General features: G+C 39.2%; 1 protein-coding gene across 1 annotated transcript in view; it reads left to right on the forward strand.

The window, feature by feature from the left end:
* The window catches only part of LOC140314695 (solute carrier family 12 member 9), a 74,422-nt gene that overhangs the window by 18,105 nt on the left and 30,447 nt on the right, over window positions 1-25,870 (forward strand). The window contains exons 7-9 of the mRNA XM_072393036.1: window positions 14,485-14,642; window positions 16,538-16,620; window positions 24,478-24,602. Of these exons, the coding sequence (XP_072249137.1) occupies window positions 14,485-14,642; window positions 16,538-16,620; window positions 24,478-24,602 (366 nt within the window). The remainder of the gene's footprint in view (window positions 1-14,484; window positions 14,643-16,537; window positions 16,621-24,477; window positions 24,603-25,870) is intronic.

Here is a 25,870-nt window from a genome sequence, read left to right on the forward strand (position 1 = left end):
CTTCGATTCATTCAGTATTGGGATTGTGCAATGTGGGGAAAAAAAGTCACCTGATACATATTTGACTCACTGATAAGAAGCCATCCAGTGACTAAATCAGGAAATGATAGCTGAGCTTTTGTGACCGTGGAAGTTCCCACTGGTGAATAGTCTATTTTGATATCCAGCTTTCACTTTCTAATAGAGCAAACCAAACCTCAATACCACACCTGCTTGTAAGCAGTGAATTGCGTTGTATTTATTCTGCTGCTTGCAGAAAAAGCTTTCTGCTTTAATCCTACTCACCCTAGAATTTTATGGCCTTCGATGTCTAAAGTACATCATAAAACTTGGGGTATCTTCAAGGAAATTGCAGGCAGACAAACATTTATTGAGGCACAAGAATTATGGTAACATTTACTTTTCAAGGGTCAAATGGTTTCAGAAATGAGGGGGAAAAAATTGAATTATCAATGAAAGTTGGAAAGAGTGCACTTTGTAAAAGCTGTTCTGGTATCTTGTTATAAATCCAGTGATCTCGGGATCATATTCTTATAAAAAACGGTCGATCAGTATGAAGAGAAATTAACACCCTGGTGTAAAATCATCTTCTACTCATCTCACTTGAGAAGTCGTCCACATCAGTTCTAAACTTCTCACACTCAGGTGAGTCAGGCTCATTGTAACGATAAGTAATGAAAAAAAAACTGTACTTATTCTCTGAAGCAGGTTGAATAAATTGTTTTGATTATGCATAATAGGCATCACTGCTTATTTCATATCTATAATCAACGATTGCAGATATTACAGTAATTTCAACACCAGTTTTGGTGAATAAACACATGATGCCTGTGACTTCACCACACTGCATTTTTCAGGAATGCAGATAAACGTGCAAATTTTTTAGCAAAAGTCACGTGGGACAGAAATTCACTACAGATCAGTCAAACGATTACAGTCAAACTACTCACATCTTATGAATCTTATAAACCGTATCAGAGGGGGGTTAGAAAGTGTTTGTTAAATGTTGAATGGAATGACTGAGTACAGGTAAATGTAAATGAATCCTTGAATATGGTGTCACTGAAGGATGCAGTCGGTACTACTGCTGTCAGGGTTATGATTCCAGTTAGGCTTTCTTTCTGCTTCAAAAGGAAAAGCAAGTCCCCATGTTAGTTTGAGGATAGGGGAGTGAGTGAAAGCTAAGTACCTGTCTTTGCGCATGTTGTCCAAAGTGTGGCAGTCATGCTCTCCATATAACAGGAGTGCTTCTCCCGTAGAGGATGCAGTGACAAACAACCTTTTCCTAAACTCTGTTGAATTGCTGCCTTTTGTAAATTGTGGTTCTGCATCATAGCTTTTAAAGTTAAAGCAGTTATGAGCATGTGAGCATTTACAAGTGAATGCCAGCGAGGTGGGAGACATCCCATTGATAATGATTGTAGGGGACCTCTTCTTAGCAGCCTATCTCAGTCGGTGCGTGAGTCCATCTCACAGCATCTCCCCTCACTCAGATGTGAGCAAATGTCAACGTATGTGTTCTCATTACAATGAGAGATGGGGTCATTTGACTTGGGGCGGACATCTGCAGCTGGTTCCGATCTGGTTCTGAAATTAAGGTCTGACATACCTCAACAACCAGGGTTTTCTGTTGTACTCAGGTTGTGGAGCTGTCTGTCATTATGGAATTCACAGAAAACTGCGTTAGCTTGCAGGCGGGCAACAACTTTTTTTAGTCATGGCTTACCATTCAGGAACATGAAAGAACTGCTATTCTATCTTTTATCTTGCATTCAAGTATTCAAGTAAAACAACTCTGCTTTGTTATGGAACATTTTACAATGTTACATCCGCTTTGAGTGAATTTAGAGGATGACTATGCAGATGCACTGACAATTCTGTGAATGCGTGTGTGTATTCTGGCAGTGTTTTTTCAGTTTCACATTCATTACCATTGCAAAGAATATGAAGCTCAGTTAGGTTTGCATCTGCTTTGCAGGTCACTGTTAATAGAACGGCTACATATTATGTTTGCTTTGGGATAATTCATGTGATATGCCAGTATGGTTAGAGGGCTGGTGATGATGGTGATGAAGGCTGATGGGATGTGAGATAGAAACAAATCTATTAACCTTATATGACCAGCCAGCCAGCCATGACAGATTGTCCTGTCGCTTCCTTATCAAGCTCTTTGGGTAGTTTGTATTTTTTATGTGTGTGTGAATCAGGGATGGTATGACAACTAATTCTGTTGTTCTGGTTCCGGTTTTGTAGTTTTTAAAATATGATTATTTTTATTTTAAAATGCTTTATTTTGAAGTGTGATCCGCAGAGGCTTTCTCTTTTTGCCTGATTGACTTTTGTGTGTGTGTTCACACACTCCTTCCACATTACTGTGCATCAGTGACCTGTGGGCTAATCCACACTGTGCTATAGAAGCTTTTGTATTAATAACTGACTTGATAATTATATTAATTGAATCTGCAGGGCCTTCTTTTGTGGTGCTATCTCTGACATGCAGCTTTGTGAATGTGTGTATAGTCTACACACCCCCTGAAGTGCTTCTGTCTGTCATCTTTCTTCTGTCCTCAGACCCCCCCCACACAAGTGCATAAACACACTGTCTGATTTCTCAGTTTTCAGCCAGCTCCCTTCGCTTTACACTTCTGTTATTTTCCTGTCCATTGGAACATGTCTGTTGTTTTCTTCCACAGACAGTTTTTCTCTGTTTTTCTACTCTATGTTTTGTGCTTTTCCCTCCAAGCTGTGGTTGCCACTACGCCGCACACAATTCTCTCTTTTTGACTAATTGAGGATAATTATTTTTCCTTTCATCCCTGAAGCCCCTCACTCTACATGACCTGGCAGAACTCTGGAGCTGTTCCAATAATTCAGGGCTTCCTCCTTCTTTTCTACTTCCAAAATGTTCCTGGTAGCTTGTCCCATCCACTCTACAGAAAAGTTTTTTATAAGCTCTTGTGATTCTTGTTCTTTTTAGCCTCACTCCATCTTCCCCTCAGTCTCAGGATTCTCTCCATTCTTGTCAGATTGTAGTTAGTGGAAGGCAACAAGTCCAGCACAGCCACCCCTCCATCCACTTCTCTGGCACTATCACCCCACAGCAGCATCGTTGGCTTCTACTTTTCTTTTCTCTCTCTTGTCCCTGCCTGTCATTCATCCATCCATCCACCAGCTGTGCTCTCTCCTTTTGTTCTATCGCTTCACTGCAGACTTTCCAGTCACTTTTGCCCTTCCCTTTTATTTTCCCTCACCGCTGTCCCATTTTGTTTTTGAGGAGGATGTGTAACAATGGCAGCAGCACAGAACAAGTCTTTACAGACATGTCCTCTCTGAAAGAAAAGCTGCAGCGATTGTCAAGAGACCCTCTTCATGTAGTTGAGGAGCTTCACACATAGGAGAGCTGGGGGACAGATTTGGATATCAGCCTTTTCATTTAGAATTGATTGGCACACACTTGGTGTTGACAATGCTAGATATGAGGAATTTTTATTGATTGATACTTACACCTGTAGTCTGTGGGACACACTAAACTTGAATTCTCATTTAGATTTTTTTATCAGATTACACACACACAGACTTCTAAGTAGAAAGTGGATGTCCACATCAGAGAGCTGTCTTTATTTAAAGTTTTCCTTTCATCTGTCTTTCTGAAAAGGTGAAACATACTTCTGGGATTTTGCTATATGTTCTGCAGTATTGGTACTTAATGTAAAATAGTAATTAAACTAAAACTTTTTCAAAACATTTCATGATTCTAAAACCTTAATGACTATTGAGATTCGGCCCTACATTGTGACTCCAGCTGAGGCAAAAATGTCCTTACATACATAGTCATGTAAGTGGTTGTTCTGGGGTGTCTTAGCTGTCAAGGGGACAACAAGAAGATTACTGTATACAACGGGCACAACCATCTTCAGAATTATTGGCTTTAAAGTGTGGTGCTCTTTAAAATGAATGATTTGCTTGAATTTAAAACTAAAAAGCTCTCACAGCTACCTGTGGTGTGTCAGATTGCATGCTAGTACAAAAAAGATCATGATTAGGTTCCAGTTTGAGCCAACAAGATTAATCTGATAAAAAAAAAATTGGTGCTCCTCTGGGTAGTTGACACTGTTCTCTTTAATATCTGCTCATCCTCTCTGCTAATGTCATCTCCATATTTTTGAACAGCAATCTGCATGTCTAAAAACTATGAAAAATAAAAGCTATTTTGTTTATGGGCCAGCAAAGGCAGCAACTGATCTGACCAATGATAAGCCAGCTATGGTATATCAATCAATCAATCAATCAGTCAGACTTTATTTATATAGCACTTTGTAGCAAGAAAATGTAGCACAAAGTGCTTTACAAGATAAAAGCAAATAAAAAAAAGCAATGAAACCCAAGGCCATATTATACACCAACATACATATGTACAAGTATACATATGCACACACATACACACGTATGTATATATATATACATACATACACATACACATATACACACGCCACACATACTGGAACGAAGGTAACTGAAGCGCTACCTTACTGTCAGCGAGTTGCAATGAGGAAACACCAGAGACTGGGTAAAACCAGATAAAGGAATGGAGCTAAAAATAAGTAACACAAATAAATAGACAGAAGACTAAAAAGTATAAAAATGAAAAGATGTTAATAAAACAAAAAAAGATCAATTCAAACCAGAATAAAAATTTGCACTATCACAAAGACATCAACAACTAAAGTTCTACAATAAATACGCCAAATACACAAACAGACAGAAAATTAAAACATATGACCAAAGGGATAGAATATAATAAAACTATGAATAAATTAATCAAAAGCCAGGCTAAAAAGGTGGGTCTCAAGTTTGTTTTTAAAAATGTCCACACTTGCAGCTGCTCTCAGGTCTTCAGGAAGGCTGTTCCATAGGCGTGGAGCATAATAATGAAAAGCTGCTTCACCATGGGTTTTTGATATAACCTTAGGAATTAATAAAAGACCTTTATCTGAAGACCGGAGAGTTCTGGATGGCTCATAAGTTAAAAGCAAAACTGATTAATAAGAAGGACTAAGACCATTAAGAGCTTTAAAAACCAGTAAAATAATTTTAAAATAAATCCTGAAGCACACAGGTAACCAGTGTAGAGACTGTATAACCGGTGTAATGTGCGCTCTCTTTCTGGTCTTTGTCAGTACTCGTGTAGCTGAGTTTTGAAATAGCTCTAGTGGTGCAATAGTCTTTTTTTTTTAGAAAGAAGTGCATTACAGTAGTCAATCCTACAGATAATAAAAGCATGAATTAATGTCTCTGTATTGGCTTTGGATAAAAATGGACGCACGTTGGCAATGTTTTTAAGATGATAAACGTTCTTGGTGATTTGTCTAAAATGGTGTTCAAAGGATAGGTCTGAATTGAGGACCACACCTATATTCTTAACCTTATCTGATGGTTTTAGTGCTAGTGCTTCCAGTTTAAAGTTTTGTGCCATCCAAGACTTAATATTCAGAATACAGTTAAAAAGGGCATCTATTGGCCCTGTGTCATCAGGTGAAACAACAATATAAAGCTGTGTATCATCTGCATAACTGTGGAAATTTATGCCATGTCTCCTGATGACATCACCAAGTGGCAGCATGTAGAGGTTAAAAAGAAGTGGGCCTAAAATTGAGCCTTGGGGGACACCACAATTCAGTTTATAGCTCATAGATGAACATTCATTAAAACTCTCAGTTAGTGAGATAGGATTGAAACCAATTAAAAACAATACCAGATATACCAATTAGGTTGTGGAGACGATTTAAAAGTATTCCATGGTTAACAGTATCAAAAGCTGCACTTAAGTCTAATAGAACAAGGACTGCAAGTTTTCTCATGTCGAGGGTATGTCTAAGGTCATTCACAACCTTAACAAGTGCAGTCACTGTACTATGTGTAGTTCTAAAACCAGACTGGAATTTCCCATGGATATTTTTGGAGATAATAAAATCATTCAGCTGATTTAAAAACAAGTTTGTCTAAAATCTTACTTTAAAAAGGCAGATTGGATACTGGTCTGTAACTACTGGGAAGGAAAAACATCCATCTGAAGAGAATAGTTTGTGATGGTCAATAAATCCCTATCCAAACAGCCATAAACTGATTTTATAAAAAAAGGAGGTTGGAATGGGATCTAAAAAGCAGGTTGATGGTTTTAGTTGTGAAACTACTTTACTAAGCATTACAGCATCAACCAGGACAAAACTTTCCAGTGTTTCCTCACATACACATGCTCTGAGCACGTATGATAGACCTGTGATGGGAAATAAAAATGTAACCAGTTATTCCATAATCCAGCAACCTACTGCACAGCTACTACCTCGGCTGGGCAGTAAAAGAGAACTTCAAGGCTAGCAACTTTCATACTCTGGCTGGCAATCTGCTTGTTGGCAAAGAAAATATCTTGTATCTTAATTTCACTAACCTGTTTTTCCTAAATTTGAGGTGTTCTCTTTAGTTTTTATAATCAATCCTTTACATTTCCCTCATAACACACCATGTTAGGCCTTCTGTTTAGTTTTTCTAACTCCCCTTACTGGAGTCAAGCACACTGCAAAGTGCTTCGTGATTATTTTGTCGATTTGGAGTTTGAATAATTGGCATCATCACAAAATGTCGGTGACTTACTGTGCCTTGAAGGTAATACCATCCCATTATAAAGAAAAATGCAGCTAGTAGTTAATTCAGTCACATCCTTGTTAAAAGCATATGTTGCCAATGATGAAGTAATACAAACAGCTGGCAGAAAAGGGGGAAATTGGTACAGAGAATGACTGAAAAGAGGAGCTGAAAATTGCAGCCTTAAGATGAATTGGACGTCAGGTACTGGGGGAAAATTTGTTTTACATTTTTAAGATTAAAGAGAAAGACAGACCCCAAAAAAAGCTGAGACATACAGAGTTCATATGCTGTGTTGGGAGGAAAGACAGAGGATGGGATGACAGAGAAAAACAGGGGGAGAGAGTGGATGGGTGTGTTTGTGCAGGCAGAGACCTTGTTAGTTATTGATCCCATTCAATAATCTTTAACCACAGTCTACTCCCCTGAGAGCACTTAACTCTCCCACTCCATCCCTCCCCTCTCTACCCGTCTCTGCCTCTGTTTTTGCTTTCTGTTTACTTCCTTTTTCTCAACTGCTCCTTTTTGTGTTTTTGTATACTTCATCCCTCGTGAGCTGTGTCTACACTCTAAACGCACCTGCAAGGTCAAGGGGAAGTGAGGCTAAAGACCAGCACTAAATCCCAGAAGTAAAGGGTATAGTTCAGTGCTGGTGCATTTGTTGCTCTGGAGTCACTTACGATGTCTCTACATGGTTGTAGAGGTATTGAGAGCACACTAGGCTGAGGACAGACTATACAGGTACTGTGGGTCTTTTTTTGCGAATAGAGATGCACATGTTCAGGCTGTTTCTGCTCAGACTTTTTGAAGTGCACTTGATAATGCTTCGCTTGCAAAATGAGTTCTTTGTTGTTTTTTCCCCCTGGCCTGGTGGAATAAAAATCCCTTTTCTCTTGTATTTTAGCTCAGGGGTTGTACTTCTATATAGTGCACATCATTCAACAATGGTCACGTACTTGCTGCACGTGAACAGACATGTTCCTTTGGTATTTTTATTGATTAATTTTTTTGCAAAACCTGATGTAACGTGCTCAGACTGAAATAATAACCTTAATGTTATAATATTACATAAGGTTATTGTGCTTATTCTCCCATTACCTTCAGACTGATTGTTTTTAATCGTGAGTCAGGTTAGAAATAAAGTGGGCAGAGGTGTGAAAGATGAAAGTATTTCAGACACCAAAGCTTTAAATGAAAAACACAGAATTAATTGCTAACACACATCATTTGGAGCTTGACTCATGTAAGACACTAAAAATCATCAGACCTTGTCAGTAATCTCTTTGTGCATCCCCCATCTTCATTGAATGCTATACATACTTGCACCCATTTAGCTTGTATATTGCTGCACAAAATCAATTCATTGAAACTATTTAGTGGTTGTTCCACACACTTCTCTCAATCAGTAGAGGGCCCATTGTGAAGGTTTTTGTGCTTATAGATATTTTACACCCAAATCCAGTGATGAGAAAAAGTAGAAAGTCCACCCTAAGTTCTAAGGATTTACGTATTTATACCTGGTCCTGACCGGGTCTTAAACTGAGATCAATCCAACCTCAGATGAACAGCAACACACGTCATTTTACACTGTCATTATTTTATGAACAAAAACTGAGACACAACACAGAAGCAGCGTGTGGAAATCCAACAGATCATGGGGTTAATTTAAGTTGGTTCTGCCCAACTTGTAGAACCACCTTTAGCAGCAGTGAGTTGAAGTAATGGTTTTCTGTATGATATCATCAGTCTCTCACATGGTTGTGGAGGAATTTTGGCCCACTCTTCTTTCCAATGTTGCTTCAGTTTGTTGAGGTTTGCAACATTGGTTTATGCACAGCTCTCTTTTTCACCACAACACAAGGAGAAATGCAGCCAAAGTGAGAAATCAGAATTTTTATCTTGAATCCAGTACTTGCTGGGGAATTTGTGCATAAACTCTTCGTGTTTCTTCTTAACTTAAAATGATGAAACAATCCATTGAAATGGACTAACTGTGTAAACAATGCTGAGTTATGAAGGAAAGGATTTTACAGCAGAAATATAAAAGTAAACCTAGCGAGAAAAGTGTTGATTCTCCTAACTTTACTAGAATGAGACAGCGAATAAGATTCAAAGCTGTCAGGAGGCTCTCACTTTCTTTGGCAAAGGAGACTACTTTGACTTGGTGATCAATCGTCACTGTTTTACTTTAGGTAAGGCCTAACCATTCAGTCTTTATTTGTGCCAAGAGAATAAAGGGATTTTTGAGTTATTGTCACCACTTTTTACATCAACAACCAGTGTATTTAACATTGAGTAGTGTAGCTTCAGTGCAATTTTGGTGGGGAAATTCCAAATATATTCACATTTTCGAGCAGCTGTTTGTGCTTGGAAAAAGCATTTAACCGAGGAGTTTACAGCAGAAATAGAATGGAGAGGTTTCTTTGAGTATTGATGTGCATGACTGTCGTTTATCTATTCTAGAGACACAAATGTTCCCATAATGATGCTGTGAGCATGACAGTAATGTTAGCCATAAGCCAGAGACCTCTCAGTAACTAGCTTTGATCCCATTTGAGCATTTATTGGCTGTTCTTATAGGATCATTAAACTGGATGATCCTGAATTGTTACGTGAGTCCTGATGAGGGCTGAACTCATCCTCCAAGAGCAACATGAGCACTGGTTGTGATGGCAGTGTTTCCGCTCGTGTTCATACACCTAGACACACGTGCACACACACACACCCCTGGTGCCAGAGCTCCATTTTTCTTCTCATTTGAAAAATCATGCATAATTAATCCATAATGTTCGACCAAAGCGCAGGTGAATTATCTGAAGCACAAACACATGAGATGATGGATTAAAATATGAATATGCATGAATACACAATTGAGATCGTGAATTAAAATGGTATACAAATGAGCTGAAGGAGGGAGCTGGCTGGGAGGAGTGAGAACAGTCGACCAAACAATCTCTGTGGGCTCATTTTAGTCACTGAGCTGTGTTTCCTCCGCTTTTCTAAACGAGCCCCTTTAATCTGTCACACACTCCCTCATGCTTTTGTTCTCCTCTTTATTTCAACAGCAGAGCTCATTTCAGCTTGATGATCTGATCAATAATTACTCTGCAGACCACACACACATGCAGAGACACACAGACACACGTATATGCAATTCTCCCTTTGTAGTGAATACATAGCTTCTAAAGAGACTAAATTATAAACCTAAATATACATGTTCATTGTATATTGTATATGTTCATTCTGCTGTGAGATAACACATTTGCATTCTTCCTCTCTTTCTCTTTCACAGACTCACCGCACGCACACACACACACACACACACACGCACGCACACACCCACACACACACACACACACACACACACACACACACACACACATTTGTCATCACTGCTGCCCATTTTGCTGTGTCTTTGTTTTTTAAAGCCAGTTTGGAAATGTCAAGCTTTCAAGATTTATTTTGGTTGTGCTGTATGTCGGAGAAATTAATAATCAACCTATAAATTTTGACCCACATCATCATTCATTTCTGTTGCATGCATGCTTACACACACCCACAAACACGCACACACCTGCACCCACCCAAACACACACACATACACACACATATGTTCTTTACAGGTCCATTTTTGCATATCAGATCATTGAACAGATTTTTTATATTTAAAAGGCATCAGAGGCTGAATAAGAGTCCAATAAATCCAAATCCCCTTCAAAATATTGGATTTCTTGACCATGAGATGAGGAGTCCGAATTAAAGGGGTTTTTTGGATGTTGGTTCCGGATAACTGTGTTATATGTACACCTAGACCATTTCTTACAAGCCTTTTGGCATGTAGGAAAAGACAGGGGCTGATGCAGGGACAACATATAGCCTAATGGCAAATTTGGGGATTGAACCAAGGAAGTTCTAATTGCAGGACAGTTACTCTAGCTACTGAGCTACAGCCAGCTGTCTGTGATACATTTGCACCCATTTCCACCCAGAACCCAGCTCCTATATGTTTGGGTTGCAGTAAAGTATTACAAAAGTATTACAGATTAAGAGAACGAAGATGCTTGATTAGATCTATGATTCCCATATTTTGACATTATGGACATAAAGGTGTATATTTAAGAAACTGGGACTATTAACCAAAATAATGTTGCCCAAAGAACCAATGCAAAGATAGTTAATTCAGTTTTACACTAGAGCTGTGAACATGGACAACAGAGTAAGTGTGACACAATTCAGTAAGCTGTTTATATGTTGAATGTAACTGTTATCACAAAGTAACTTGCTGGAAACCCCTTGCGACTTCACAAAGACGTTTGGTGTTTCTATATTTATATATGTTTATGTATGTGTATGTTAATGATACAATCTCTGATATCTTGTAAATCAAATTGAATATCTGAAGTTAGAAGCTTTAACATTCTTTTGAGTGCTGTTGTTTCTAAATTCCTGAGCCTATCATAACCGCTGTCCCATGTCTGGTGACCTTTCCTTCGATAAATGTGTCATTTATCTCAATTTAGACATACGGTCGCTATCACATACAAAAAACTAATTCAATAAAGAGTCGTTTCAGAGGAATAAATATAAGTGACCTAAAACAAGTCACCATTTAAGATTAGAAAAGAAAATAGAACATGTAAGCATAACAATTGTATAAAAAGAGGATGGTGTGTGGTTATACAACAATAAAAAAAGAAACTTCTCTTCGATCAAATCCTCCGTCCTGAGCATGCACAAGGTGACTGTGGAGAGAAAAAACTCCCTTTTAACAGGAAGAAACCTCTATCAGAACCAGGAAGGGAGGCCATCTGCCTCCACCAGCTTGGGTTTGGGAGGACAGGAAAGTTTGTGCTTTTAGCTAATTTACTCAAACATCACCAGAGAATTTAGCAATTATTTGCTCTTTGGCTCTCCATACAGTATCAGAATGTAACACCACTAAGTTGTGATAGTTAAAGGCAAACAAAAAAAGACCTTCAGGAGCCACTTAAAATGTCGAGAGGTAAGGAAAGGCAATTACCCAACAAGAGTAGGACTAATGGTGGCTGTGGCTCAGTGGTTGGAGTGGGTCGTCCAACAACCAGAAGGTTGGCGACACTCTCACCACTCAGAAAGCTTGGTGAAACTGACAGCACCACCATGACCGAGGTGCCCTTGTGAATAACTGCCCACCGCTCCAGTGTATGGCATTTGTCTCTATCGCTATGAGTGTGTGACCCTGTGCATGTGTGTGTTCAACAGGTGCCAACCTGGACGGGTTAAAAGCTGAGAAGAAATTTCATGTGTCTCTGTATGCATGACAATAAATCTGATCTTAAACTTTATGTTTTTATATACACTACAGTTGAAAACGTGACACGAGAAAGTGCAAGAATCCACAAAACTGCTCTTGCCAGTAAATATGAAATTTTTGAGGTTTGAGTTGTGTCAGATGAAAAAAAGTCACTTCTTTCATGGTCCCCGTCGAAGTAGGTTTCAGCTTTAGCGCACTTAGCTTTTAGAGACCCTATGATTATCCAAACTAATAGCCCTTTGACTGCTGTCTACTGCAGGTCAGACACTACTACTTGAAGTACTTCAACACAACTTTGACCAAACCAAAAAAAACCCGCATGCATCCATTTTCAATAACTGCTTTATCCAATTCAGGGATAAGAGGCAAATTACTCCCTGGTTAGGTTGCTTGTCCATCACAGCTTAGTCAGTTCACACAGATGCTAACTTTAACCTAACCTCAGTTCATTATAACCCTATAAATTTCCTTCTGCCTCATTAGCAAGTAAAAGAAAAAGGTAGCTTATGGTCCGTAATGTCAGGGGTTGTGATAACTCTTCTGCAACTCCTTTATTTAGTTGATTTGGTGTGATTCATAAATATGTGTGCGTTTAGGAGCACAACAGTGCATGTGAGCACTCTTGAGCTCCTTATGAAATGATAGTGTTCTTAGATGTTTGGATGGAATGAACAATATTTTATAGGGCCATGATGATAAGTACTAAAATCAGTGGACCTGGAAGAAAATGTGATGAGATTAATAATTAGGAGAAGAGGAAAAGAGAGAGAGAGAGTGGTCACTGGTCCAAATAGAAATAAAATGAAGAGGATTGAGACAGAAAAGTAAGAGCAACCTCTCAAACATCACAATGAAGGAGAGGGAGGTGATGAGGGAGATGAGTCAGTGGACTGGGTGCATGTGTGTGTGTGTGTGTGTGAGAGAGAGAGAGAAAACTGAGCCACAAAGAGTGATTGAGATGGATCAGGAGAGGGAGAAGTAGTTTGCACTTTAATTCTCATCTCTCTAGCTGTGTTGTATTGAAAACGGGTGGGGGGTAGACCATAATCATGCACACCCTGCTGTGTTTTTTGGTCTCACTGATCCCTCTTTCAGCATCTATAGAGCACCATATCCTGCAAGTGTGTGCACACGCACGTTCACTGTAGTGACCCTGTATTCGAGGGTCTCATCATAAGACACCCTGGCAGAGTAATCATCCCTTCCTCTGCAGTGGTGTTCCTTTACATCTGACATTGGCACGTTTTGCTCCCCAGAACAAACAAGTCTTGAATTACTTCATTTTGGTGTCCCAACGGAAATGTAAGAAAATTATCTATTTTTTTAATGCTAGTTTGTAGTAGTTTCATACGTTTTTCCATTTTTTTTTATCACTTTCTTCACTGTTGACACCACAAGTGATCGAGCTTTGACAGCTTCTTGTCACAGTTGAAGTGCTTTTACTCCGACTCAGTGCTTGTTGATGTGAGCCCAACACTTGCAGATGATATCAGAAAAAAAATTCTGCCTTCATGCTATTGTTGTCAGAATCAGATAAGGAACACCTGCTTTGTTGCTATAATGAATGTTTATGAGGATCTACAAAGACTGTTATGCTTCTAACCGCCCAGCCATTTTCTTTATTTGCTTAACCAAATTCATAGCCACATCTGATAACAACATATAGTCCTGTTTTATTTATTTTCCCTCAACCACAGATATATAAGATAACAACATATACATAAACAATATAAATAAAGAAAAACTTTTATCTGCCAATACACACACACACACACACCTCTGTAGTATCTGTAATAATCTGATATTGATTTCTAACTATAGCCATGGATGAACAAATTGACATTATGGCAGATATTGACAAGCAAAGTATGTCTTGATTGAGCACTGTACATAAAAATGTACACATTCTGCTTTATGGACAGATGGGACTGTCTGTGAGGGATAAGATAAAAATGTCACTGATGCATTCCATCCATTCAAAACCACGTTTAAATCTAATATTACCTCAGAGCATCAGTGATGGTGTGGAAAGCCAGCATAGAGGGAAAAAGTTATGTTGGAGAGTTTTGATCCGTTGATTTGTTTATGAAGCCACATACTGTAGCACGTCACTATGGCAACCTAACTTGTACTAAATCTCATATCTTATCTGTCTTTTCGCTGTTGTATTATGATGTTGTTTTGAGCATGAAATTGCCAAACTGTGTTAAGGCTATTGGGAGATTTAATTTGGAACGTGTTTCTCAGAATAAATGCTTAAAATGGCCTGGACTTTTTCAGCTCTGTGATAGAATTCCACCCACAGCTTCATGTTGTGATTAAGAACAAAGCACAAATTAAAGTAAATGTGTTTGCATTTGCAGGTTTTTGAAAAATGAATTAAAAAGTTGATGAAGTTTTTTAGAGAGCACTGCCTCCCCGACTGCCCCTCATGAGCATCCTGCTTCATACAAGCATAAACATAACGTCTCTTTTGGCTGATTTGATATTAAATGTAAAAACTTGTACACACAATTGTTAATCTATCGATTTTGTTCTGTAAATTTTTCCAGCATCCTCCTTCAGAGGGATTACAGTTTCCTGAGAGACATTAACATCTGGAATCCCTTCGTCACCATCGGGGTTTATTCCTCCACGCTCTCTGCTGCAATGAGCAATTTGATTGGAGCCTCACGGATCCTCTATGCCCTGGCCAGGGATGACTTGTTTGGTGGGTAGCACTACTGCTCTCTACCTCTGAAACTGCAGTCAGGCCTTTTCTAATATACTGCCTCCTCAGTACTTTGACACAAGAAGCTCCTCAGTTTGCAATGGAAGAGAAGTTTACCACCAAAAAAATAGAGGCCAAAGTGTTTGTCTGAGTGCTGAAATTTCGATAAAATGTAATTCATTATTTCTTAAAAATCAAAATCCAAACTCTCTTCATGAAAGTCATTCCCATATCAAGCGAACACAGCTCTCTTGTAATTTCCATCGCTCCTCTGTGTGATTCCATGCTGCCTGCTGCTTTGTCATTATTAATGACTGTGAGCACCTTCTTTATCCTATCCTCTCCTCCTTTGTTAAGTCTATTGCAAATTGATTTGTCCTGTTTCTGTCCATGCGTGAGGCAAGCTTGTGTGTGTTTCAGGGGAGATAAATGGCTGTATTAGCACAGGTTGCCCTGTAGAGTGATCAGAAAAATCAAAGGTACACGACTGGAGTACAAGTCTGTCTGTCAGCATAGATTAGATGAATCTGTTCATTAACACTCGGTGTCTGTGGAACCATAAATGTGTAATGTTCTTGTGGGGAGCAGCAGGTATTTGAGAAGGCTTCTGTGAGCACACTGTATTTGCATGAGTGTGTGTTGTTCGAGTCATTCATTCATGCATGCTGCTCGCGACTTTGTCTTGCCACTGTCCTGTGCAAACTGACTGATGGAAGCTTAGTTTCCCAGCACACACACTCAGAAGGAGTTTTCTTCCTACACACCTCTGTCTCTTTCTTCTCTATAACTCGCTAATCACTAACTCCTTCACCTCTGTCCTGCCTCTCCATCCTCTTCATCAGTCAGCTGCCCCCCCTCAGCTGCCTAGACTTGACCTAAATCTCTCACTGATTTAATTCCAATGCTTTTTTCAGGTATGAAATTCACTCTAAAACTGAGATTCTTCTCCTCCATCCATCACTTCCCTCCACACTCCCCACCTTTTCAGCTGCTTTTTGTCTCCATGGTTGGGGGTGTTAATCTCTGTTGTTCATATAAATTGAGCGTCTCATTGCCGTGTCATAAAGTGCCTCAGATGAAGGTATGAGATGAATGTAAGACCACTGTCTTCCAGCAAACCAAGCAGAGCAGTGAGGTGGTAAATAAAATGACTCAGCAGCTCAGTTTGGCCCCCTCTGTCTCTCCATCGCTCTCCCTCTCTCTTTTTAAAACAGAGATGCAGTTTATTACTTAAAGTTGTTTAAATGTTTGGAACATTTTTTCTTTGATTTTGCAAACCCTTATCCAAACCTCTTCTGATCATTTAAATGTACTAATATATGTATTTATACCTCTTGCTGTTGGAAATAACATAAATTATAAGACAAATAGCAACTGTCAGTGCTTCCAAGTTGGGTTTGTAATTTTTTGGTTGTTGTGGAAGAAAAACTTAGAAACATTTCATAAATGTGGGTTATTCTGTTCCTGTCCGCTGAAAAAACATGAAAATATATACATGGACTTCTAAATTCACATGACTGACTTCACATGTTTTTCCATTTCTTTATTCAGAATTTAACTTCCTCAATCTTACAATGTTTGATCCCAAATCTGATCCAAATTATGTGAGCGGGCAGCTCTTAGGGGCCACTGAACAGCCCGTGGCAGCCCCCATAGGAGCTGTCTGCGAAGCTGTTCCAGGGCATGTTTGAGTAAAGTTAACTGCATTCTCGAACAACATTAACATTATACAGATATGTATGACAGAAAACCACCAAAAGCATAATGGCATCCCATTATATGTCTACTTTAACACTAAAACAATCTCTTCTGTCAACACATATTTCAATGTTGGGTTTGAGGGTTGTTGAAGCTGTTGTCAGAGGATTTGTTTTCAACAATTTTTGCCTCTGCAGGTAAGGTACTGTCTCCAGCCAAGAAGACGTCCCACAGTGGCAACCCCTGGGTCTCTGTGCTCATCTCCTGGTTCCTTGTGCAGGTCAGTGAAGACACACAAATGTAGAACATGGTTTCGAATACTATAAGATAGATTTGGGTTTGATAGTGGTCAGTTAGGTTTTCATAAAAGCATGATTAGCTTTGGATGAACCCCCAATTAACACTTCAGTAAGCAACTTCAGAAACCTTTAATTTATGCTAGACAGGCTGACTTCAACTGTGCTACATCACAAGCAGCAGATGTTGCCAGGCCACACATCTGTGGAGTTGCTGCTGTACATTAATAAATGAATATATATTGTGGTTAAAGATGTGTATTTAGCAGTACTGTATTGACCCTTCAAGATCTTTATGTGTGCCTTCATAGCAGCAGATAATAAGTCTTAAATATTCACAGCAAAATCCCAAAGCTGAACTTAATTTAAAGCCACTCACACAACTTGTAGATTTCTTCCTACTGGGAAGATTAGCTATGGTCGTATCTGTCTCTTTATGGGAAGCTTTTTAGCAGAAGACTGTAGTTTTTCACCTTGTAAGGCAACTGGATTTCACAAGATCTCAATCACAAGCTAACCACAGGCCAAAGCATAGAAGCTCGGACAAATATGCCTCCTGTACTGGCAGTAGGTTTTATGTGTGACAAGAGTCAGGAATAGTAGCTTTTACTCACAGATTGACTCTCTGCACCTTGTCATTTGTTTGATAGTATTTGGGACTATATCTACTCCTTTAGACAGCTTCTGTGGAGTATTTTCAAGGTGGTTCTGTGTAACAAATCATCTGATCCACCAGGTTTTGTTGTTTATTTAGTGGAGCAAAATCTAGAAGTTTGTTTGTTCACCAGCATACAGCTGCCGAGCACAGAAAACTTAATTTTCGATTAGAATGCCATTACACAGCAATATCTCACTAAGCAAATGGTTGTTAGCTTCTGCATTAAGGGTTAGAATATTAATTATTAAACCTTAATAGGGGAATTTCTGTTCCTTAAGTTATATTCACAACCATTTGTTACAGTAACAAGAATATGTGACAAGAAAATTAAATCTATAAGATTTGTTGTTCTCAAATGTGCTCCATTTTTAAACACAAAACCAGATACAGTTTACTCTGTGTGACTGATGCAACCATCGTCTGCACTGGTCACTTGTAAAAGTCTCCAAGTAATTATAACTTTTAGAAGCATTGCAAACTGCAGGGAACACAGCCCCCCTCTTCTTTTACTCTGCTCAAAGAAAGTCTGGTTGTGGTGTATTTCTCCTTTCTTCTCTTCTAAATGGGGGAAAGAAGTCAATTTAGAATGAGGAGAAAATATTGGCACAGGGAAGGTGGGTGAGGATAGAGAGACAAAGAGGAGGCAGATGATTTTACGAGTTAATAGCCCTGACTAAAGCATCATTATCAGAGGTGAGTGTTAAAGGCTGAATGGGCTGTCATTATTTGAGCCTTCTCTTTCTCTCTATCTCGGTCCCGCTCTTGTCCTCCTCTCCTCACATTGCCGCTCTCCTGGAGCTGAGGAGGAGCTTTTTGACAGAAATTGTTAGCTGCATTGCTACCACCGCCAAAAATCATTTACTGTCGTCCTCTTCCTCTCTGCATTCTCCTGTTCCATTAGAGTGATTAACTGATGACAAAAGTCTGATTGTAATCTTGTCCTGAACACTTAGGCACTGTCGCATTGAAAATGAAGCTTTCTTTTATCTGAGTTCTCAGAGGAGCAAAAATAGCAAGAGAACTCAGGGACAGGGAAAGTGAGAAGTAAAAGAGAAGGTTGGAGAGATTTTTATTGTTTTGTTTGGTCCTATCCTGGTTCCCTAATCTTGCATTTACAAGAGTTGTATTTAAAACAGTCTGTGCTTGCAGGACTTTTTCATATCCCAGCAAACCGTTTTGTCCACATTAAGAGATCTACTTCAGGATCATATTGCTGTGCCAAATGAAAAATATTTACCAACAGATGACAGTGAAATGTGGCCCACTTTATTTGTTGTTTTATATACATGATTTCTTTCCATTTTCTACTGCTCATTAGGGAGCCAGACTGCAATGACAGTTCGCTAAAAGGGGCTCTGCTTCTCTCTAGCTCGTGCTCTACCTCTCCCTGTGGGTCCAGAATCATTCTCAGACTGTACTTGATTTAAGTGGATTCCAAATGTAATCTCCTCCTCGATGGACGTGCTCTTAATGGTTCCACAGGAAAGTTTAAAGGAAGTGTCCTAATTAGATGTCTGAACCATGTCACTTGTTGCAGTGACTCACCTCGAATGGAGCCCTCTATCATTTTCTTTCAGACAAGCCCATCTTCAAGTCTTGAGCTGCTCTGAAGTCTGTTGATGACTTTCTGTGTTCTTAAGATTGCAGTTTAAGGAAAGTACAGAGTTATTCTTTTGTGTTTGGCCTAATTTCCCTTTCACAAACAGCATTTTCCTTAATTAAGAGGGCCCTAATAGTAGAAGGCAGAGATATATAGCTTAATGTTCCCATATAACCTGGAGGTTTTCTGAGAGTGGGTTTCAGTCTTACTCTGAAAATAATTGATGAAAAGAAGGCTATACTGATTATGACATGAGGCCTTGATGGAAACCTATTCTACCCACAAGTTGAGTTTCCTGAGATCTTGATGAAATGTCTGCAACATGCTTGGGTCAAAATAACAGAGGGGCAGTATAACAGTTCCCTTTTAAGCCATGTACGCAGCTCTGTTCATAACAACATTTTCCTTTTCACCTCATTCCACCATGTTGAAAGTTTTCAGAGCCTAAGGGAAACAATGTGTTGATATTTATTTTACAAGTATGTTTTTTTTTTTGACGAGTCACATCCAGTTGAGCTTGGGAAGCCCTAAAAGTCCAGTTTCCTTATCAGAAATGTTGGTAATGTTTATGAACCCTGACCTTCGCATCTGAAGTCCTTTCCCATAAATGTAGCCTTACAAATAAATGCATAATCATTCCCTTCATATTCTTGATATGATATACATTAAGTAAGGTACTGGTAAAACATTGGCTCATTTCTTTATTTAGTGATCTAGATAACTGCTGATGACAATTTCCTGTTAATAGCAAAGCAGAAAGCAAAATAGCTTTGACTTCTTGCTTCTGAGGCAAAGTGAATGGAGCGTGATGTGGAGCGGTGGCTGGAAATGAAAATGAGGAGGTTGGATCATTCTTATTCTGAGCTGGTACTGGGATGTAACAGAACTCTGCAGATCTGAGCGAATCATTGAGCATTGAGAGTTTCAGACTGAGTCCCAAACCAAGTGACAGGGTTTGTCTGAGGTTTTGAGAAAGTAGTGACTTCAGACATCCAAATATATGTTCCAAAACACTATATTGTGATATTTTAAACAATTTATTTTCCACAAAATCCCCATCAATGATTTAAGATATACTGTCCATGGTCCTGCACAATAAAATATCATTAGGTTAATGATTGGAGCCTCAAGACATCCATGAAAGAAAAACTTTGATGCAGTTAATAATAATTTTTTTATATCGCAGCCAAACAACCAAGCCCATATGTTTTTGACAGATGAACACAAATATCAAGAAAACAAGTAGAACAGCGTAACTTCCAAAAATAGATTCACACTAAGATATTCTGTGTCTAGCATCCATCCCTATTCTGTGTTCAGGGTTCATTAGAAGGCCTTCACCTTTTGAATAAGCTACCTTAACTGCCAACAAACTGCACATTTTTACCATCATACAACATGAATGTGGTTAAGATACATGGATAGCTTTTTGAGAACTCGAGTTTTGACCTTGAGTTTGGACTTTACCCTGCTGTGTAACAAGCTAGGACATTAAGCCTTACACTTATTAGAGAAGATTAAATTGGCCAGATTACCAGCAACAAGCTGCACCTGACATGCCAGAAAATGAAGAAAGGTCCACCTTACCAGATCTGATTGTTTGAAACCTCATACTAATTTCTCATACTAATCTTTGTTTACCCATTTTCCAAAGGGTGCTCCGATCCATCAGGCACAGATCTTTATCAGACGATATTCATTCTAAATTATTTGATTAGTGGTCACAAAAGAGCTCCATCAGAAAGACAGATGTGATTTTTAAAATGAGAGAGCTACACCATCCCCCTGTGAAGCCTGTTAGAGAGAAGCATGGTTGCTCAGAACTGGAGTTAAGTAAAGAAACTATTTGTCAGTTTGAGCTATTGATCTAAAACACAAACACACACAGACGCAAACTTGATTTTTCTGTTTTGTGGTGATACAACATTGGTCCAATGCATTCTCTAGCCCCTTACTCTAGGCCTAACCATAATATCATTCTAACCATAACTATAAAAGCAAGTTTGGACCCTTTAGAATCCCTTTAAAGATATTAGGCCCACCATTTGGTCTCCATGAAAGACGTTGGATGCCACAAGTGTAGTGGGCTCCATAATTTTTAACCTTATGAATATAGATAAACACACACACACACACACAATCGTTAATAAAACCTTGTGGTCACCCATTAACATTTGCACCACAAGCAGGAACAGATGTCAGCAGTGAGGCAACTTAACTACAGGAGGATAACTTTACTGGAGTGTAACCATCTAAAACAAGCACCGGGTAGATGTGGAGGCTACATCCAACAGCCAGGGTGCATTTGATAAAAACCTAACCTGAGTCTTGATACGTACGTTCAAGGCTAAGTAACTCACAAATGCTTTATTACCATATCCATACAGACAGCATTACGCGAGCCTTTTCTCAACAATTATGTCACTCATAATGTACCTACAGCAAAGTAAATGTGTCAGGTCTGTCACAGGGATGAGGGGAAACTGGAGCTCATGAGGAAACCCACACAGTAGACCCACCTGGACAACATGTATTTCCATTCAGAACACTGATGGTGCTAAACACTCAACTCTGTGCTTTCTTTACTGATGGCAATTTTCAAGGCAAGCCTGAGATTAAGTATTTACTTCAGCTTGTTACACATTATGATTAGCAGTTAATTGTTTTAACAATCTCACAGATAATTTTCTATATTTGTGTTGTAATCAAATTCAAAACAACAAAGTAAACATGAAAACTGCCACAAATTCCGTCATTCTGGCCTCTTGATCGCACATACTGATGTGTACTGGTGTATTTTAAAAACATTTATTTCTCCCCAATTAAACTATATCCAACTTGTTGCTACATTAGCAATGCTGTGTAGGCACATTTCAGCAACTCTTACCTGTGACCCCGAGGCACTTCTGGAATGATCTGAACCATCACTGAACTGTTTTCTCTCTATTCTGTTTATTGAATAAAAGTGTTTTTTTTCTGGGCACACACATTTCAGGGAAATGTATGGAAGTATGTGCAAGATTATTTTATTTTATCACACAAAAATGTATCCAGGAGAGATTACGTTTAGGCATGTGCACACTCTCACACACCCACTGCATGCTTTCACACATTGAATGCACACACGGTTGGTGTGCTGTCAGCAGTAGTCCAACGCCGGTCTGTGTTTGAGTTAATGGCTAATTAATGCTCTGGTAAAGCTGGCTCCCCAGAGAGCACTGGAGAGACACCCACTAACTTTGATTGCCAGAGGTCAGAGATGCTCTCTCTAAACAATTTATCTTTTTCATTTGTCTTTCTTTCTCTCTCCTCTTCTTCTGCATCCTCACTGCTTCCTTGGCTCATCTCATGGACTTTTCTCTCTTGCTCTGCCCGTTTGTCAGTGAGACATCATTTATCTCAATACCCTATCATTAGTATAGCTCCTTTTTCTGCTTTTCAGTTTGCTTCTGCCTCATGTTCAGAGTTAGTTGTCACCATGCTGCTACTTTTTTCTCTCTGTTGATATAAACAAGATGTCCTTGAGCTCAAGAGACTCCCACTCCAGTGAAGATTTTCAGCAGGCAGTAGTAAAAGTCATGGTATAAGTTGAGAAAGACACTGTGCTCTGTGATTGTAAAATAAAGCAGATATCTCCCTGGTTCGTGCCGTCAGCCTCTGCAGCCTGTACACAGATTAAAAAAAACACAAATAATGATGACGACAGAGGAGGTAACAACGGTCTTTTGCAAACAGAAGGTGTACTACACCAGGAATGGAATGTAGCTAGGTGAGGACAACGAGATAGGGAACTCGAAGGTCTTCAAATTACAGTTACACAGTTCAGCAGACATTATCTGTAAATTACAGTTCTGTAATAGGCATAGCTGGTTATGAGAAATGGGTTGAGTACACTCGTGTGGATATTATAAATGATGGACATCAGCTGATATTAATGTTTACTCTTAAGGGTCCTTTCAATCAGTCAGACTTTATTTTTTTATGTCAAAGAAATAACATAAAGTTAAAGCGATTAACAAAACAAAAGGAAATGAGAGCTGGATTTAGACACTAATGCGCACCAATATAATGTTAATCAAATAAGCCAACATTAAAGGTGTAGGAAGGATGTATGAAAGATTAGTGGAGATTTTAAAAAGGGGTCTAATAAAGAAATCAAAGTCATCAAAGCATTAAGGAAGAAAACAGCTCTTGTCGTTTATTACTCAGATATGGATTCAAATGAATGTGAAAGATAAATATTTTAGCATCGGCATGAACGGGAATGCAACATTACCCTTTTCATAAAGTAATGAATATGGTGTTTCATCTGTTATTTGATAGTTTTATGATCCAGTCAGGTTACGGAAAAATTCTAAAAATAAAGAGAAGTGCCCAAACTTTAAAATGGCTGCACATTTACTTTAGCAATTTTCAGATGCTGTGTCAAAGTATCAAATGCTGTTGCTTTTTTATTAATTGTTACCTATACCCATGATGTATTTTAATTAGTAAATTTATGCTACTGTCTTAAAATGAATTTAAGCTGTGGAAGCTCTTCCTGCTCTCCTGTCCCAGTTTCTTCATCTGCTGTAACTGGCAGTAGGTTCTATAGAGCCATGTTCACAGGTTTTGATGTCAGAACATGGCAGGGAGCAGTGCTCATAATGTGCTCATCATTTCCCTCCTATCTATTAAAAGTCAGCCACTGCACCTATGTCTGACACTGTGAGTCCATGTGCTGTCATTAATATTAGAGGTGCACCTCTTCCTCCAAAGCAGGCACTGAGAATTTCAATAAAAAGTAAGTTGGCTTGGCTGTGCTGTCTTGTCCCTGCCACAGCTAACATGGCCGAGTGCATGTAGCAGAGCAGAAACTTAGATATCATCTTAATTAAAAGTGAACCCCAGCCTCAGCCAGTGGCTCTCATCGTGAAGGCAGACAGCCACCTGTGGTCCTTCCAGGGTCCTCTGGAAAAACGCAAAAAAATTCCATTTTCACAGTGACCTGCTCCCGTGATGTTGGTCAAATCCTCAACCACAGTGCAGCTAGATTATCACATCCAACAGGCAGAAATCTTCAAGAGCTTACATGGTGCCAACTTCGGCTGCAGGTAAATTATTTTGGAACCCTTGATAATATGGCACCTCTGGCCTTTTGTTGGACTTGGGATTTATTAATTATGATTTTTTTTTTATGACTCTGGCCAAAATAGATTTGGTATGTGATAACTGATTTTAGTTTGGGTCTGCGTTCAGAGCCGACAAAATGACTGAACTGGGTGAGCTAAGATTCAAATAAAGCTTTTTTCTACCCTCCGCTCACTCTTCACATTTAAAAAGCACATAAGCATTCTGTCAGATGTTCCTGCAGCAGTGAGCAAAGTGACCGTGGCAGTCAGGTAAACACACATTCAACCTGCTTCATCATTTTGTTTTAACCCAAATCTAACACGATTATGCAAATCATGTGCTTTTAGGACTGAAAGTGGTTGTGATGGAATAGGTCATTAAAGTGCACCACTCTGCCCAACTTCAGTGTGATGTGTCTGTTAATCTTCTCTCGCTTTTCTCCTCCTTGTTTTGGTCTTTGTTTCTCTCTAGCTGGTGCTGTTTTCAGGGAAGCTCAACACAATCGCCAGTATTGTGACCATTTTCTTCCTGTTGGTCTATGCTGCTGTGGACTTGGCTTGCCTCGCCCTGGAATGGGCCTCTGCACCTAATTTCAGGTATGCATGTCACCTACTTAGCAGATTCACACACCTTGTGTGTGGGTGAGGTTGTTTGCCAGCTGGATGCCCCTGTACTGACAGGATACTAATTAAATACATAAAACTGGCCAGTGCTTACAGTCCCAGTTTTCCAGTATTGGACAGGGACTAACAATAAAATGGTGACTGTTTGTTTTTGTGGAGGCGCAGCCTGAACTGGATGTTCGAGTAACAGTGCATGGAGATGCTTAGAGATGAAGATTTACAGTGTTTGTGTGTGCATCAGTGTGTGTTTCTATTCCTCGGACACTTGCAGTGAGCCTGATTTATAAAAAGCTCTGTGAAGCTGTTCTCACACAACACTATTATAACCAGAGGACAGGGTGAATGTTTATGTAGCTGGATGACACAGCCAGATTTTCGCATTTGATTCACTCTGCACCTTTTTATTTTTCATTTCAAATTTTTTCTGTGAGGTGTTGATGCTGTCACACAGAAAGTATCCTCCAAAACCCAATAACCATATTGTTTTTTAAAGAGGTTGCTTCTCCCGCAGCAGTGAAATACATTTCAAACATTGAAACTTCTTTTGTTTTCCTTGTGAAAAGAGAGAAAGAGAAACTTTAAACATCATGCATTATTATATTGTGGAAACTGATTGCCTTTCAGTGCTGCATTTAGTGTAATATATTCTTTTGCAGTGATTGTTGGAAATGAGTCACATAAAATGTAAGAACACTTGCAGCTTCCCGTATCCCAGACACATCAGTGAGTGTGGCTGAAATGAGGATACAGCAGCAAACAGTGTAAACATACGGCGTATCCTGAAAACAAAGAGGCTAATAAGTAATTCTGTTTGACAAGGGCTTCTTGTAATTTAGATTCTCTGCACAGAAAGATTTGTTTAACTGCTCTCTGAAAATGTTGTTGGGCGATGTGTGTGGATTGAATTGATAGCTGCGTGTTGTGAATGCACACCACAGTCGCAGTCTCATCTTACTCCACCGGAGCAGTGGTAGAGCCCCACATAAGGGCATTCACAGGGAGACACCTGTAAGATCTGACAGTAGCTGCTTCCTGAATTTCATGTTGAATGGAGATAGTTTTGCATAACAGAGCTGTGGACACAGAAATGACTGGTTGAGTAATACATTTCGGTCCTTTCCTACTCAAACTTTAGCTCCTCTAAAACGAGAATTGAAATACTACACAGTGGTGTTTCTATTGTGAGCTCTGGAGTCACATATTTGGTAATAATGTATTTGGTAAAAAACTAAAGAAAAAAC

The sequence above is a fragment of the Leuresthes tenuis genome, unplaced genomic scaffold (genome assembly GCF_036924035.1).
Source record: "Leuresthes tenuis unplaced genomic scaffold, fLeuTen1.0.hap1 SCAF_9, whole genome shotgun sequence".
Taxonomy (NCBI): domain Eukaryota; kingdom Metazoa; phylum Chordata; class Actinopteri; order Atheriniformes; family Atherinopsidae; genus Leuresthes; species Leuresthes tenuis.